We start from the raw sequence: 18,191 nt of genomic DNA, 5'->3' as shown, positions 1-18,191 counted from the left end.
AAAAGAGGCTGCAGGCTGGAACAGATCTCCCAGGACTACCTGATCAATCAATCAATGAAATGTATTTATTGAGTACTTACTCTCTGCAGAGCACTGTACTAAGTACTTGGGAGAGTACAGTATAACAGAGTTGACTGCTCACCAGAAAGCCCGGTTTTGTGGGATGGGAGAGCTCCAAGAGACTGTGGGAGCCATTGGGAGGCAGCTAATCTCACTCAGCAGCAGTCTTAGGCTAGTTAAACACTGGTTATGGGCTGATGGGCCTTCGGCAGCCTCGGAATAGTCATACCTGAGTGCATTCCTTTTGAAGGCAGGTACTAACAAACAAAAAGCTCACCACCGAGGGGGAAACCTGTTTGGAAATTAGATATTTTTTGATTAAAGCCTAGGCCAGGTAAGGTGAAGGTCTAGCTTTCGCAGTGACTAAGCATATTTTAAAGCAACAACAACCATAAAAAAACTTGAAAAGTCTCCAGCATCTAAAAAAAAAAATATCCAAACCTAGGAATGGTACCCGAAGCCCTGGTTTTTCCCAAGTTTTCTGGACCCAAACCCCAAAATGAGAACCACACAATAGTTCTCCGTGTTCAACAGCTTCACCCACCAGTCAGGACCCTGTCGTATCCAAGTCTATTTCAGTGGGTGTGATTGTGATTAAAGAATTCCTTTAGGAAGCCTGCCTCATGCCCATCCCAATGACCTCATGGAGAGATGATGAGGACGATGAATAATTCTAAGAATTAAGGATGGATTCACTGTAGGTCAAAGCCCAGGAGGAAATAGCTTCAGTTACTGAAAAATGAGTACAGGAAAGGCAGATCAGAGGGAGCAGGAAGAAATGGCTTTGAAGTGAAAATACTAATAGGTGACGTGCCTTGCTCCTCTCTGGACAGGAAATTGCACCCATTTTTCTTTAACTCAGAATAAATTTTTTCATCGCCCTGACCGAAAGGAAACTGGTCACGGCTCGCGGTAGGCAAGAGGCACATCTTCACACAAGTATTAACGATTTATGCTCAAGACATAAGGAGAGGAGAATCAAGTTTCTTTCAATCTGAGACAAAGAGGGCTACAAGCACACAATAAAATCAACAACTGCATCCCAGAAAAGAAGGTTCTGTTGTCCTTTAGAAAGAGAACTAGCCCTGCTCAGGAATCCCAAAGATTCCCTCATCAATTCTGAAATTCCTCTGTCTGACCACAACCTCCTCACCTGCTTCCCTCCCACAAACCTCCTCCCCACAAATCTGTGCAATTCGCCAACACCTCCGATCTTTAACATCCAGCCCATTTTCCCAACTCTTCACGAATCCCAAGGAGTTAAAGAAACGGCTCCATTTCTGTGCTCTGGGTTTGAATGAAAGGAGAGTGTGTTTCACCACCCCTCCCCCCCCACAGGTCTAGGGGGCTCAATCCACCTGTCAGAGGAGTCCAGAAGGCATTTTGGCACTTACCTTGATCACCTTTCACTGCTGACCCCTCGCCCACATCCTGCTTCTGACCCCTCCGACCCCTCACCCACAGCCTGGAATGCCTTCCCTCTTCATATCCGATAGACGATCGCTCTGCCCACCTTCAAAGTCTTAATAAAAGCACATCACCTCCAAAAGGCCTTCCCTGAGTAAACTCTCATTTCCTCTTGTCCCACTCCCTTCTGCGACGTCCCTGCACTTCATTCATTCATTCGTATTTATTGTGCGCTTACTGTGTGCAGAGCACTGGACTAAGTGCTTAGAAAATACAATTAGGCAACAAATAGAGACAATCGCTACTCAACAATGGGCTCCTTTATTCACCCCTCCCTCAACCCCTCAGCACTTATGTACATATCCATAATTTATTTAGATTAATGTCTGTCTCCCCTTCTAGACCGTAAGCTCACTGTGGGCCAGGCATGTGTCTACCAACTTTGTTATACCGTACTCTCCAAGCACTTTGCACACAGAAAGTGCCTAATAAATATGATTGATTTTGATTGTTTAGACTGTGAGCCCGTCACTGGGCAGGGATTGTCTCTATCTGTTGCCAAATTGTACATTCTAAGCGCTTAGGACAGTGGTCTGCACATAGTAAGTGCTCAATAAATACTACTGAATGATTGATTGACTTACCCAATGGCTCACAGGCTGGGGTAACAAGGGAGGGGGTGTGTATATATGTATGTGTATATATATATATATAAAAGCACCACAACCCTGTGCCCTACCGGCTGGGCAGATGCAATCTGACACTGGAGGTCACAGCAGTTGAAGAGTTCAACATTTGCAAGTGTCCCAGAGATCGGAGCTTCTCCTTCCGAAATCCTTGAACACTTTAGAAATCACTCCTGTCCAGGGGTATTTTACTTACATTTCTGTGGCTATGAATCCCGTGAGCTCCGAAAGGAAGAGGAACAGAATAAAGAGGCAACAGCAGACAGAGACTGGAAGAAAAACAAAAACAAAAAACCACCGTGGGTGAGAAAAAGTATTATGGGTTTGGGGTCACAGGTGATGTTCCATGGTTTTTTATTTTGAGGAATTGCATGGATGGAGATTTTTAGCCCTTTCTCAAATTCCATGTTGTCTCTGCAGTCCCTGTAACCTGAAGCTGCCACATTTGGGAAAAGTTTGGCTGGGTGAGGGGAGGGGTGGAGGCCTCAAAACACTGTACATGCCTTTCTCCTCCTCCTCTTCCCTGTGGCCATGGCCTTCCTCATCCTGATCTTGGGACCCTGCAGGGGCTTGAGTAGGAAGAAGCAGCCATCGATCAATGGTGTCTGTTGAGCATTTACTCTGTGCTGAGCACTGTACTAAATGCTCTTCGGAGAGTACAATAGAGTAAACAGACAATCCCTGGGTTCTAATCCCGGCTCTGCCACTCGTTTGCGGAATTATCTTGGCCAAGTAACTTAACATCTCTGTGCCTCAGTTACCTCATATGTAAAATGAGGATTGAGACTGTGATGCCCCCGTGTGACATGGACTGTGTCCAACCTGATTAGTTTGTATCTGCCCCAGAGCTTGGCACATAGTAAGCACTTAAATACCATTAGGAGATAAAGATTCCTGCCCCCAAGGAGTTTGCAATCTGGTGGGATTCTCTTGAAGAGACACCACACACAACGCCATCCTGCCCCTCAGGTTTATGCAGGAATATCTGCTTGGGGTGGCCGAACCTTTCCTTTAAATTGGCCTGCCAACCCTTAAGATCAACCTGTTAAAAAGACAAATGCTGCCTGGCAGGCAGAAGGCAATCTGCTTCCACGTTCCAGGCAATGGAACGGGCAAAGAGGCAAAGGAAGCGTGATCCTGCATATTTGCTGCCTTTCATTTTAATTAATTCTGCTATTAAGTGCTTTCTCTGTGTCAAACACCGAGACGGATCTGGGATTCATCACATTGGGCACAGTCTCTGACACACAAGTGGCTCTCGATCTATCTTACCCCCATTTTACAGATGTGGAAACTGAGGCCCAGAAGTTGGGTGACTCGCTACAGGCCGATGTCAGGGCTGGGATTAGAACCTGGGACTCTGGGGCTCCTAATCCAGGGCTCTTTCCATTAAGCCATGCTCCCTCTTCTGCTCTGGGAAAGACTCTGAGACAAGGTGTATTTAGATTCTTACTACTTCCTCAATAAGCACATCTGCTATGGAAGATGAAATAAAGCCCTATATCCATTTAAAAATGCACTATCTAGATCTCCAGGCTTGGAATTGCTTTGAAAAAAAAAAACCCCAAAACCATCAATACTTCCTCCCCTTCTTGTAACAGTACCCTGCAGGACTTAAGCGCGTGGCTCAGTGGAAAGAGCACGGGCTTTGGAGTCAGAGGTCATGAGTTCGAATCCCAGCTCTGCCACTTGTCTGCTGTGTGACCTTGGGCAAGTCACTTCACTTCTCTGGGCCTCAGTGACCTCATCTGTAAAATGGGGATGAAGACTGTGAGCCCCACGTGGGACAACCTGATTCCCCTGTGTCTGCCCCAGCGCTTAGAACAGTGCTCTGCACATAGTAAGCGCTTAACAAATACCAACATTATTAAGCCTTCACTCCCCAACCCTGATCGCTCCCTTCTGCATCCGCCTAAATCCTCTGATACCCAACCCACCCCCACAGCACTTATATGCATATCCTTAGAATCTGCCATTTACCGTACCTGGAATTTATTTGAATGACTGTCGCCTCCTCTAGACTGTAAGCTCCTATGTGGGTAGAGTACATGTCAACCAAATCTGTTACACTGTACTCTCCCAAGCGCTACTACAATACTCTGCACCCAGTAAGTGCTCAATAAATATAATTGATTGACTTACTGATTGGGAACATCACCCCGAACTCCATGGCCCGAAGCCAGTCTACCGCTTCAGGGTCCTTGGGTTCTGCCAGAGCCCCCAGTCTGCTGCTGAAAGAGGTGCATTCCATCATGGAAGCCTGGGCCCACCCCCAAAGGATGCCCTAGCAGGGAAGAAATCGGGAGCTCCCAAATGCTTCCGAGAGGAAAATAAAGGGAAGAAAAAACGGTAAACTCCAGGGTATCTGGAAGCTGCAAGTTAACTCTCTCTTTCACCAACTGAACACCACCTCTTTCCCTAGGCCTTCTCTTCATTGTCTCCCAAATGAGACTTTATTATTATTATTAATCTTTCCAAAGTGAGTTTGGGAATTCTGCATGGAAATTACCTCTATTCTATTTAATCCCAGATACTTCATCCATCAATCGATGGGATATTTGGAGCATCTACTGTATGCAGAGCACTTTGGAGAGTGTAATAGAGTAAAATGATATGATCCCTCCCCTGAAGAATTTTACAATCTGGCAAGGGAGACAGACGCTAAAATAATTTCCAGAGAACGGGATGAACGAAAAGGGGATTTGTACAGGAGTCCGTGCCAAAGTAATAAACGAATGTAAAATATGTACATAGTGATCTGGGCAGCTCTGAGTAAACCAGTGCTTGGGTGGCAAAGAAATTCATTCATTCGATCGTATTTATTGAGTGCTTACTGTGTGCAGAGCACTGTACTAAGCGCTTGAAAGTACAATACAGCAAGGGAGAGGCAATCCCTGCCCACAACAGGCTCAGCAGTCCCCCCACCACTCCAGACTGCAAGCTCGTTGTCGGACAGGGAATGTGTCTATCAACTCTGTTATCCTGTTCTCTCCCAAGTAGTAATCTGCGCGCAGTAAGCACTTAATGAATGATAGAATCGAGGGGACAAATATCTAAGATTAGCAATCAATAGGGGAAGGCTTCTTTGAAAATGGGGAGAGCTGCTGTCTTTTGGATTTGAAGTGATAGGGGCTTCTGGGCAGGGGGAAGAGGAGTGAGCAAGAGGTCAGCAGTGAGTAGAATAGTTTGAGAGGAACAAAGTGCGCGCTCTAGGGTGCAGCGGGAGGAGAGAGTGGAAGGTAGGAGGGAGAGCTGACACAGTACCTTAAAGCCAGGAGTTTCTGCCTGATGCATTGGAGGGTTTTGAGGGGATGCGTGCAGAGTGACATTTCTGAAAAATGATCTGGACAGCAGAGTAAAGGATGGACTGGAGAAGGGAGAGAATTGAGGGGATCAGTGAGGAGACTGATGCAGAAGCAGCGTAGCTCAGTGGAGAGAGCACGGGCTTGGGAGGCAGAGGACGTGGGTTCTAATACCGGCTCCGCCACTTGTCTGCTGTGTGACCTTCTCTGTGACTCAGTTACCTCACCTGTAAAATGGGGATTCACAATGATAATTATGGTATTTGTTAAGTGCTTACTATGTGCCAAGCACTGTTCTGGGATGAAGACTGTGAGCCCCAAGTGGGACAACCCGATTACCTTGTACCTACCACAGCACTTAGCACAAATACCATTATTATTATTAATAATAATAATAAACCAAGATACGACAAGTACCTGGACCAGCACGATAGCTGCTTTGAAGAGAGGAAGGGGAGGATCCCAAAGTCGTTTTGGAGAAAAAGCTGGCATGATGTGGCAACAGATTGAATACGGGTTTGAAAGAACCAGGGATAACGCCATGGTGTCAGGCTTCAGAGACAGGGAGAGTGATTGGTGCTGTTGTCTACTGTAATGGAAAAGTTGGACGGAGGAGAGGACTTGGAAGGAAAAATTAGGACAAAGCAGGACTAATCTAGTGATCTCGACAGGAGTGGAAAGTATCTTCATCTTAACTGATTTCCGACTCCCAAGATATAGTTTACACTCTCAACCCATGTTTGGTCAACGAACTAAAACCCCGCACCACATCTTCCAGCAATGAGTCAGGCTCTGGCCGGTGCCTGTTACGACACACCGGGGGAAGAAGCAGGCGTCCACTGTCATGCCATCGGGACTGGGACTCAATCACAAGGCCCATGAATGGGCCACTGCTACAGAGGGGGTCACTGGCCATCAGAACAAGAAGCCACGTTAGATAACTCGTTACGAGCTTCACACAATCGGTCCAATTGTGTGAACCCTCCCAGACCTTCACGGCCGGGACCGGCGTTCCCTCCCCTCAGACTCCCGGCCCAGAGACGCCGGGCCCGGGGCAGCCTGGAGCTTCCGGGCTCTGGGCGGCCTCTCTCCGGACACCACGGGAGCAGAGGGCAGGCAGAACTCACCTTCGAGGAGCTTCCGGGAATTGGTTCCCATTACCCTGTTGAAAAGTTGGGGTGGTTTCTCCCCAAGAGCCGTCAGCCTGGAGCAGCTGAGGTAACCCAAGGACTGCCCCTCCTGGGAGAGACTGTCTGGTGTTTGAGACGTTGAATTTTGATTTGTTTCCATTGTCGATTGGATTACATTCTTACTGGCTTTAAGTCTCTTCCTTTAGACTGTGGGCCGCCAGGGGAACCGGGCTCAGGGGCTTAATCGATTCTTGAGTCATTTCCCTAGCACTTAGCACACAGAGGAAAGGCTTAATGAATGTTAGAAAGGAGGAGGAGAAAGGATAAGGGCGACAGGCTGGCAGAGCTAGACAGAAGGGGAGTCAATACCAAGTCATGGAAAAAATACGGTGACTCTTCGGCCCTCTGGTCTTTATTCTCAGGTCTTAGAACCAAGTCCCCGGTCTGGGGCCAATGGGCCCTCTTCCCGTCCCTTCTGTCCTACCCTAAGGCCCGCAGAGCACACCGGGCGGCTAGCTGGCCCGGAGTAGCCTTGCTCCGCTGTTCTCGGAGTTTCCAATTAGCCACCTCATGGGTCATTCACGTCCCACTGTTCCCAGCAAGCTAGCAGATTCAGACGCAAGGTTCTTGCCAGCACCGCAAGCTGGGAGTCCCTCTCCTGATTCAGGGCCCGAAAGGATCAGGCTTCCTAGAGTGGAGGATGAGGAACAAAACCCTGGAGTCTGAAGGCTGCAATGGCCCATTCTTATGGGACGGAAAGAAAGTGAACATGAGGGACGTGAGAATGCCGTAGGTAAACTGGAACAACCCCGGGGAAAGAAAAAGACTCCCAGTCGTCCTTCCGGTATCAATCAATGGTATTTACTGAGCCCTTATTTCGTGCAGAGCACGTGGCATAGCAGCAGAGCGTAGTGAGAAGCAGCACGGTGTAGTAGACAGAGCATCGGCCTGGGGGTCGGAAGGTCATGGGTCCTAATCCCGGCTCCACCACTTGCCTGCTGTGTGACCTTGAGGGAAGAGGGAACGGGTCCCCATTTTACAGATGAGAAAACTGAGGCCCAGAGAAGTGAAATGACTCGCCCGAGGTTACGCCCGATTCCCAGGCCCGTGCTCTACCCACTGGGCCATGCTGTTTCCCTGTCACAGGAAGTACCCAGCTCACAGGGCACGGCCAAGTTAGGTGAAGAGGATCGCTCCGGAAGACCACCGCATCCAAGGAGGTCTTAGCGGCCACACTTGGCCTGAGCCTCGGCACGTCCCGAAGTCTCGGGATCTCTCCCCGGAAAGAGATGGATTGGAAGCACAGAGGAATGTAAACAAACATCTCATCTTACCGGGGTGCTGCAAGTAAATCACTGATGGTGCTAGTAAATCTAGTCCGCTCCGAAGGGCCGGCCGGACACTCCACAGACTCTATAAATGATATTAAGAGTGTAGGCTCCATGCTCGCTGTGGGCAGGGGATGTGTCTACCGATTCTGTTGCACTGTCCTTTCCCAAGTGCTTATTAGTAATAATAACAATTGCGGTATGTGTTAAGCACTTACTATGTGCCAGGAACTGTACTAAGCGCTAGATACGTGACAATTGGGTTGGACACAGTCCCTGTCCTACACAGGTCTCCCAGTCTTAATCCCCATCTTCCAGACGAGGGAACCGAGGAAGAGAGAAGTTAGGTGACTTGTCCAAGCAGACGAGTGCCAGAGTCAGCATTAGAACCCGGGTCCTTCTGACTCCCAGGCCCCCCATGCTCTATCCTCTAAGCCACAGTGTTTCTTACAGTCCAGTCCTCTGCACGCAGTTAGGGCTAAATAAATGTCCGAATGATGGATATAAAGGATCGGCGAGCCCCTGTGGCCGGGAGGCCTCTCCCCGCACCCGGAACCGCAGAAGGTGGCAAGCGAGCATCTGGCGAGCCGCCACAGCCTTGTGGGGGGGCGGCGGGGAAGAGGGACGGGGGAGAGGGTCCCTCATGGCAGCCCCTACTCTGCTGGCTGGATAATAGCTCTCTGTGCCTGTAATAGCCTAGGTGTGCATTAGTTCTCCAGCAAAGATTTTAGTTCTGCTATATAACCGTCTCTGGGTGGTCTGTGCTATTCTCGGCGGTGTCCGTGAAATTCGAAACCGAACCAACCGCCGTCGCCAGAGCTGCGGCGGGGAGGAGGGACCCGGAATTAGAACCGTAGATCCCAGGCGCGCGGGCCAGCAAGGGGCCACAGGATGCCCCCAGAACTCCTGACGTGGCCACCCTCCAAACGAACGGCCCAACTCGGCCTTGGAGGATTTTACTTTCCATTTAATCCCAGTAACTTTATCAGGTGGGGGCAGCGGGCAGGAGCCTGAAGGAAGAGGAGGACAAAGACGGCGTCGGCCCAATACTCACTGATCGCCCCGGTGTACGTCGGCTGGGTGAGGTCCTTCGGCACCTTCCTGTAGATGTCAAATCTGAAAAGGGGAAAAGTGGGAGGCGTGAGGCAGGCGGGACATCACATTCCCTGGGTGCTAAGCGTCTCTGGCCACCTTTCCTTTTGCAGTCCCGGACATATTTAGGTTTTACAGTGAAGGTTGGGGACAGAAAAAGATTTGCCGTTTATACTTTTGTCCCCGTCTCCATCACTACATCCCTCCTCCTCCCTAACCCCTTTTTCGGCATGTCCTTCCCAACTTCAGCAGCTCTGGGGTCTGAAATCCCCAAGCCAACTGGTAGCTATTGGCTTCTGATCAAGGTGACTCGATGGATCTGAAATTATGAAAGCATATTTCAAACTTGCAATGAGAAGCAGTATGGCCTAGTGGATAGAGCACGGGCCTGGGAGTCAGAAGAACTTGGACCTGGGTTTTAATCCCAGCTCCTCCACTTGTCTGCAGTGTGACCTCGGGCAAGTCACTTCACTTCTCTGTGCCTCAGTTCCCTCATCTATAAACTGGGGATTAAGACTGTGAGCCCCAAGTGGGACAGGGCGGACAGTAATAGACTGTGAGCTCTTTGGGGGCAGGGACCGTCACTCTTTATTGCTGCACTGTACTTGCCCAAGTGCTCAGTGCGGTGCTCTGTACATAGTAAGTGCTTAATAAATACAACTGAATGAATGAATTTGAATAAATGAATGAATGACAGGGACCGTGTCCAACCCGATTAGCTTGTATCTATACCAACGCCTAGGTCAGTGCCTGGCACAGAGTAAGCGCTTAACAAATACCAAAATAAAAAAACCCCAAAAAACAACAACTGCTGTCTTCCAGTTCTTCCACTTTGGCTGAAGCAGAGACTTTGAGTTTATGACAATTGTCAAATACTTCTGGAATCCCCAGGGAGCAGGTTCTCTTAGTTGGGTGATTGGGTATAGAAACTCAAAATACTCTTTAGAGAACAAGCTGGGGCATCAACCTCTTCTCTGAGGGTAAAACACCTAATCAAAGACAATTCAATATTTGGGGCAAATAGTTTCTCTTGTGTAAGATTCCCAATCAGTCGAAACACTGATGATGCCTGCAAAGATGCCGTAATAACATAACCGTGGTTTTCGTTCAGTGCCTACTGTGTGTCAAGAACCGTACTAAGGGCTACGGTAGGTACAAGATAATCAGGCCAAGAGGGGCTCACAGTTTAAGTGGGAGGGAGAACAGGAACTGAATCCCCATTGTGCAGATGGGGGAACTGAGGCACAGAAGTGAATTGCCCCAAATCACACAGCAGACAAGTGGCGGAGCTGGGACTAGAACCCAGGTCCTCCCATTCCCAGGCCGGTGCTCTTTCCGCTAGGCCGTGCTGCTTCTCGCCAGAGGCCTCTGATTTTCCCAGACTCTAGGATAAAAATATCACAACCGGCAGTCACCTCGTTTTCTTCTATTCCCGTTCTGTTTACGCTTGAGCACCCCCTTCTATCCCCAGTGCTCCGGGGCCTTTAATTCAGCCAGCACGACCTAGGCTCCAGAAATTCTATCTCCAGTGTCTTCCCCCATTTCTGGAGAGGATTCAGAAGACGGGATGGTTTTGAGAGAGTAGCAAGAGAAGGAAAGTGCGGACATAACCGGATGCTCTTTTCCTGGGGCTCAAGGAAGAGGGGATATTTGTAGAGCCCGTCCCCAGGGGCCACGCTGTCAGGACGTCCTCTGACTTCGAAGTTCCTAATGATGTTGCCAAGAACTTTGTCGGGTTCGGGCGGGACGAGGAACTCGGACAGAGGAAATGATTCCACTGACAGCAGCGCCTCTCGCCCTCTCTGATCACATCCCCCCTCCAGGGGCACAGAGAGCCACAAGTGACTAGGCAATCAGAGCTGCAGCGAACGGCAGAGTGCTCCCAAAATTTCTTTTTAGGTGCAGGACTCATGTGCCCGCAGCAAAGCACCAATGCTGTGCTACAACTTCATATCCCAGAGTGGCTCAGTGGAAAGAGCCCGGGCTTGGGAGTCAGAGGTCATGGGTTCGAATGCCGGTTCTGCCACCTGTCAGCTGTGTGACTGTGGGCAAGTCACTTCACCTCTCTGTGCCTCAGTTACCTCATCTGTAAAATGGGGATTAACTGTGAGCCTTCCGTGGGACAACCTGATTACCCCCAGCGCTTAGAACAGTGATCTGCACATAGTAAGCGCTTAACAGATACCAACATTATTATATCCCACCGGGCACTCGTCTCTCGGGAGCCATGGCAGTCTCCGTTGTCCTCGTCAACGGGATCCACACAAGGATTTCTGCGGGGCCTGTCCGGAATGTCCCGAGTGGATCTCTGGCCCGAAACCCTTGCCGTCGGCGGCACGGTCTGTGCTGGTTCAGTGGAAAGCAAGGGACCTGGGTTCTAGTCCTGGTTCTTCGAGGAATGTCTTACTGGGGCTCTACCCATCAATGCTGAAGGATGTTTCTAATGATAAAATACTGATCAGTCTGATTTGAGGACTTTATTTTTTTTTTTAAGGTATATGTAAGCTCTTACTATGATCCGGGAACCGTACTAAGCGCTGGGGTAGGTACAAGCTAATGGGGGTGGACACAGTCGCTGCCCCGCATGGGGCTCACAGTCTTAATCTCCATTTTACAGATGAGGGAACTGAGGCAAAGGGAAGTGAAGTGACTTGCCAAAGGTCATGTTGCAGACAAGTGGAAGAGCCCTCTGACGCCCAGGCCTGTGCTCTTTCTGCCAGGCCAAACTGCTTCTCAAAAATGGTATGAAATGGATTAGGAGAATTTGGGGAACAACATTCCTCTCAAAAGGATATAGTCTGTAATTAATACAGCCAGAGGGCCCAAAAGAGAGCAAGTTCTGGGAATCCCAAGCCAGATACTGAAAACCCAACAGAGCCTTCCATGTATTCCCTCGAGGTAAGAAGCAGCGTGGCCTAGCGGATAGAGCGTGGGCCTGGGAGGACTAGAGTTCTAATCCCAGCTCCACCATGTCTGCGACGTGACCTTGGGCAAGTCCCTTAACTTCTCTGGACCTCCACTCCCTCAACTGTAAAATGGGGATTAAGATTGTGAGCGCATGTGGGACAGGGGCTGTGTCCCAACTCAGTTAGCTTGTATCTAACCCAGCAGTTAGAACAGTGCCTGGCACATAGTAAGCGCTTAATAAATGCCATTTTAAAAAAGAGAGAGGGGCAAAGTGTGGGCTTGGGGAAAGGAACAGATTCTCACAGCCCCGGCCAAACACACCACCCTACCTCAACCAGGAGGCTGACTGTAAGCTCGTTATGGGCAGGGAACATGTCTGCTAATTCTGTTATACCGTACTCCCCCAAGTGCTTAGTTCAGCGCTCACACAATGCCATTGATTGATCGAGGAGAATGGAATAATTCAGACCTGAGGCAGGAGGATGGTTTCTGCGGACGACCGGCAGGTAGCTCTCTCTGTTTGCGGCCCCACGCAGGCCAGAGACAGAGCCCAGGGGACTACATTCACCTGAGGAAGGCTGACGCTTGTGGCCAAATCGAGCCCTCCCGAGGCCCTTCCCGGAAGAGATCTCAAGGAGCCGTCCGGATGAAGGGACGGGAACCGTCGGAAATGGGACAGCGCACCCGGCCTCGCCTCAGAGACCTGAGCTGTTTCTGGAAGAAGGAAATCACACGCTCAAGGGAGAGCCCAGCCCAGGCTTGGCCTAGCCCAACTACAGTAGTGTCAACCTTTATCTGGCCACTGGCGTCAGTCAGGTCTCACTCTGGGGAGAAACGGGGGTGTTAGCTCCATGCGGGAGGTGAATACGTCAGTTCTTTACACTTCCCAAGCACTCAATAAATGCTAAAAGCGGGCGACGGATCCCCACAGCGGGGACTTCCGCATTCATCCATGAACTTCAGCACGGATCGGGGGTCCGTGGCCCCGGCCCTCGATCAATCAATGGCATTCATTGAGCGTTTACTGTGTGCGGAGCACTGTATTAAGTGCTTGAGTGGGTGGACACGTTCCCTGCCCACAACGAGCTTCCACTCTAGAGGAGGAGACCCAAACGGGGGGACTGGCGGGATGACCTGAGTCCGGAGCCGCCGTTCCGGACAGGGCCCCGGGGCACGGTGGGTGCCGAGGGAATCTTATCGAGAGAATCTGAAACGCCCGAGACTGAATCGGGACCGAAAAAACGGAATCATTACAGAAACATGAGAAAAATGCAGCAGAACCCAAAGGAAACGTACACAGACCTCATTAAGCCCTCTGGAAATGCCTGACTAATACGCTTAGTCTAAAAGTTCTTTTCAGGGCCGAGTGGCTCCGCTTTGCTATTTTAACCTTCCCGGTTAGGCGCTCGCTTCCCCCGTGATCCCGAGGGATGGATTTCCGATCACTTTGGGCTCCATCCTGTGTGGGCAGGCACCAGGCTGCCCATGAGCTCACTATTTCCAAGACTTAATAAAATCAATTACCCCATTTAAAAACAAATCATTGAAAGTCGTGGGAAGTGGCAAGCTATAGGGTTTTCTGTTCCTATTTTTGGTTGGATTCGCCGCCAGAAAGTGATTATTATTCTAGCTCTGGCTCCAAGCAGCCCACCCCCGTCACACCAGACGCTGCGCACCCTCCCTGCCCCGTCCACGGCCGGGCGACCGTGGCGCCGACAAAGCACCCGTGAGCTCCGGGGAAATCCGTGGGTCCCGCCAGAATGAGGCGGCCAGGTGGAAGGGGTTAAGTCGGAGGGTCCGGATGTCGGTCGCGGCTCTGCCATTTGTCTGCTGTATGACTTTGGGCAAGTCGCTTGACTTCCCTGGGTCTCGGTTTCTCCATCTGTAAAAGGGACACCCCTTGTGAACAGGAACTCTCCCCAACCTGATTATCTCTGTAGCATGGCCTAGTGGATAGAACACGGGCCCGGGACTCGCAAGGACCTGGTTCTAACCCCAGCTCCGCCACCTGTCCGTTGTGTGAACTTGGGCAAGTCACTTCACTTCTCTGAGCCTCGGTTCCCTCATCTACAAAAGGGGGATGAAGACTGTGATCTCCATGTGGGGCCGGGACTGTGTCCAACCCGATTTGCTTATATCCACCTTAGCACTTAGAACACTTCCTGGCACAAAGTGAGCGCTTAACAAATGCCATAATTTTTATCATTACCCCAACACTTAGTTCAGTGCTCGGCACATGGTAAATGCTTAATGAGTACCATTCTTATTATTATTGAAAACATCGTTTTCACTGCGGAATCAGTCCTATCACTTCGTGTCACGAGGTCACGCTCTCTAACTCACAACACGCCCCTCTTCACCAGTGCTGGGGCCGGATCTGTATCATCGATGGTATTTACTCAGCTCTTACTATGCGCAGAGCATTGTACGAAGCCCTTACCCTGTACAAAGCAAGCTACTCCTGCTTCTTGCCTACCTCACTGAATCCATCGATCGGTGGTATTTACTGAGCGCCTGCTGAGTGCGGAGCACTGTCTGAGCACTTGGGAGAGTTGAAGAGAAGCAAGCACGGGTTCCCCACTCTCGAGATTCTTACAGTCAGTCAATTGTATTTATTGAACGCTTACTGTGTGCTGAACTAAGCACCTGGAAGAGTGTAATATAACAGACGCATTCCCTGCCACAACGTGATTACAGTCTAGAGGGACAAAAAAAAAGCTCAGGGAGGAAAGAGGAGGGAGGACAAGGATAGAACACCACCCACCACATTATCAAATAACAGTCTCCATGGGTGCTCGTGAGCACGGACAAGCTGGGCACCAGTGCTCAACATGGCAGAATGTGGATAGAGCACAGGCCTGGGAGTCAGAAAGTCATACTATGTGCCAGGCACTGTACTAAGCGTTGGGGTGAATACAAGCAAATCTGGTTGGACACACAATCCCTGTCCCACGTGGAGCTCACAGTCTCAATCCCCCTTTTCCAGATGAGGGAACTGAGGTACAGAGAAGAAAAGTGACTTGCCCGAAGTCACACAGCAGACAAGTGGCAGAGGCGGGAAAGCAGGGCCCGGCAGGCTGTCACAAAGAAGACTAGGCCCAGGGCGCCTGACCGGACAAGGCTCCTCTGGGGAATAAAAGAACGGAACTTTTGAGACTGAATTCTCCGCGTTACAGAAAGTCACCCAACACTTTCAGGAGCTGCCCTGTTGTAGCCACCCCAGCGTTTAGTACATTATCTGACACATAGTAAGCGCTTAAATACCATAATTATTAATATTAATAACAGTCCCTTAACTGAAATGTATCAGTGTTTGTCTCCCCCAGCTAGACTGCAAGCCCCTGGTAGACAGGGATTATATCTACTATTTCTATGCAGATGCAACCAGGGAGTCAACATTTAGCCAGAACTGAAAGAAGGCTAAATTTTCTGGGGTGGCAATTCTTGAGCTGGGATGGCACCCCCCGCCACCCCAACGGAGGCAGGGAAGAGAGCTTCTGGGAGTTGGCTGGTCACCCCAGAAAGCGAGACACGATGGGGTGAAATGTGTGATGGAACTATTAGCCCAGAAGAAACCAGGTTGTTCAGGGCACGAAAAACTGGGAGTCCCCTATATAACTGCGGTACCTGTCAAGGGCTTACTATGTGCCAAGCCCTGTACTAAGCACTGGGGTGGATACAAGCAAATCGAGTAGGACACAGATAAGGTAACTGAGGCACAGAGAAGTTAAGTGACTTGCCCAAGGCCATAAAGTAGATAAATGGAGGAGCCGGGATTAGAACCCATGACCTTCTGACTCATACGTTCCTCCGTATGAGGAACAGCGTGGCCCAGTGGAAAGAATATGGGCGCGGGAGTCCGAAGACCTGGGTTCTAAATCCTGGTTCTGCCACGTGCCTGTGGCCCGACCCTGGGCAAATCACTTAACTTCTCTGCGCCTCAGTTTCCTCAGCTGTAAAATGGGGACTCAATGCCCCTTCTCCCTCCTATTTAGATCGTAAGCCCCATGCGGAACAAGGACCGTGTCCAACCTGATAAACCTGTATCTCCTCCAGCGCTCAATACCGTAATTATAATATAATTATTACAGCAAGGCCAGAGGTAATGTTTTCACAATTCCCAGCCTCGGGAAATGATAGCAAAGGCCCGGGTTATGGTAAAAAAAAGGACACAAAACATGTGATGTAGATAGGATGGAGCGGTCCCAACCATTCATCCATCAATGGTATTTACTGAGCGCTTCCTATGTGCGGAGCCCAGTACCAAGAGCTTGGGAGAGTATAATAAAACAGAGTTGGTAGACCCATTCCCTGCCCAGAACGAAGAGGAAGATGGAGACTTAGGAGGTCATCTTTGGTCAATCTCCCCGTGTGGATTTAGGGCAAGGCCTAGCATCCAAATCCTCAACTAAAATGGCACAGCAAGATACAGATTATGAAGCTGTGGAGGTGCAGTTGGGGTGCGGTCAGTGAAGAGTAGAAGGGCCTTCCTTTCGCTCTGAGCTCAGGGCCACGGATTTTCCCTTTTTACCACCTTCCCTCTTCCCTTGTCTTCCCCATCTCTTTTCCCTGCTCTGAGTTCACTCACCCCTATTCACAAAATTAAAAACTGGTGCCCCTGGGCTGAATAATCACTTCAGATGGACCCTAAGCCCCCTTTTGCCCTGCTCCTCCCCCTCTCCCTTCCCTTCCCCTCAACACCGTGCTCATTTGTATCTATTTTTATTACCTTATTTATTTTGTTAATGAGGTGTACATTCCCTTGATTCTATTTATCGTGATTAAGCTGTCTTGTTTTTGTCCGTCTGTCTTCCCGGATTAGACCGTGAGCCCGTCAGCAGGCAGGGATTGTCTCTCTGTTGCTGAACTGTCCATTCCAAGTGCTTAGTACAGTGCTCTGCACATAGTAAGCACTCGATAAATACTATTGAATGAATGAATCTATCCCTGCAAACATCAATCAATCAGTCAGAGGTATTTACTGAGCACTTACTAGGTGCTATTGTTCTAATCAGGAAAGATGAGTAAAGGATTTAGAGGCGGATGGAATCCGCGATGACTCTGAAAATAAAAACCAAACGACAGATACGAGATAGGAAGAGGCCGCCCGGGCCCAAATATAGCCAAAAAGGGCACGGATGTCATTTCGGGCCACAGGCTTAAAGTCGAGCTGGCAATATGGTGCTGTGGCTTTAAAAAGTCTAACATGATACTGGATGGTGGGGGCAGGGTGGTTTGAAAAAGAGTTATGCCACACAGGACCCGGAAAGTGATCTTTCCACCAAACGAGAAGCAGAGTGGCCTAGTGGAAAGAGCTCGGGCCTGGAAGTCAGGGCACCTGGGTTCTAATTCCAGTTCCTCTATTTGTCTGCTGTGTGACCTCGCGCAAGTCACTTCACTTCTCAGGGCTTCAGTCGCCTCATCTGTAAAATGGGGACTCAACCTCCCTCCTTCTTGGACTGTGAGCCCCATCTGGGACAGGGACTGTGTTCCACTTGATCGATTTGCATCTACCCCAGTGCTTAAAACCCACAGCATTTGTGTGCTTTAAAAAAACCCATTTTTTAAAAAAAAAAACCCAACTAAAAACAGAAACAAACTCGGTCAGGCCCTTGGGCAGGGAATGTGTCTATTATATTGTTATACTGTACTTTCCCAAGTGGTTAGTACAGTGCTCTGCACTCCGTAAGCACTCAGTAAATACAATTGATTAGTATGGTGTCCAGTTTTTGTCTCCCTGTTTTAAGAGGGGTGTGGAGGAAAACTGGAAAGGCTACAGAGAAAAGCAGCAAAAATACATAAATAAGAAAAATGGGAGAATTGGGAACAGTACTCCTGGAGAAGAGAAAGCTCAGGAGGAAACTGATAAGCATTATAAAGGACTTTCACTAAAGTGGATGCTGATGGCTCCTGACTAGGTGAGAAATTTTGTTTGACTACGGATCTGACCCTCGTCACTTCAGTTCCACGTTCGTACACATTTAAACCTTAAAACGATCCAGAGATAATGGTTCTCTTTCCTAGAATCAATCGTATTTATTGAGTGCTTACTGTGTGCACAGCACTGTACTACGTGCTTGTCAGAGTTCCACAACTTCCCCTGAGAGCCCGTTCAGAGTTATTAATAATAATAACGGTATTCGTTACGTGCTTACTCTGTGCCGGGCACTGTACTAAGCACTGGGGTAGATACGAGCAAATCAGGTCGGGCAGAGTCCCCGTCCTCCGCGGGCCTCACGGGCTCAATCGCCATTTTACAGATGCGGTGACTGAGGCACA

General features: G+C 49.5%; 1 protein-coding gene across 1 annotated transcript in view; it reads right to left on the bottom strand.

Annotated features, from left to right (window-relative positions):
* ERGIC1 (endoplasmic reticulum-golgi intermediate compartment 1) overlaps positions 1-18,191 on the bottom strand; it is an 82,025-nt gene that overhangs the window by 34,716 nt on the left and 29,118 nt on the right. Inside the window, exons 2-3 of the mRNA XM_029050525.2 lie at positions 8,968-9,029; positions 2,350-2,422 (exon numbers count right to left, since the gene is read on the bottom strand). Of these exons, the coding sequence (XP_028906358.1) occupies positions 2,350-2,422; positions 8,968-9,029 (135 nt within the window). The remainder of the gene's footprint in view (positions 1-2,349; positions 2,423-8,967; positions 9,030-18,191) is intronic.

Source organism: Ornithorhynchus anatinus, chromosome X1 (genome assembly GCF_004115215.2).
Source record: "Ornithorhynchus anatinus isolate Pmale09 chromosome X1, mOrnAna1.pri.v4, whole genome shotgun sequence".
In the NCBI taxonomy this organism is placed as follows: Eukaryota; Metazoa; Chordata; class Mammalia; order Monotremata; family Ornithorhynchidae; genus Ornithorhynchus; species Ornithorhynchus anatinus.
This window is presented reverse-complemented; position numbering and strand designations above follow the sequence as displayed.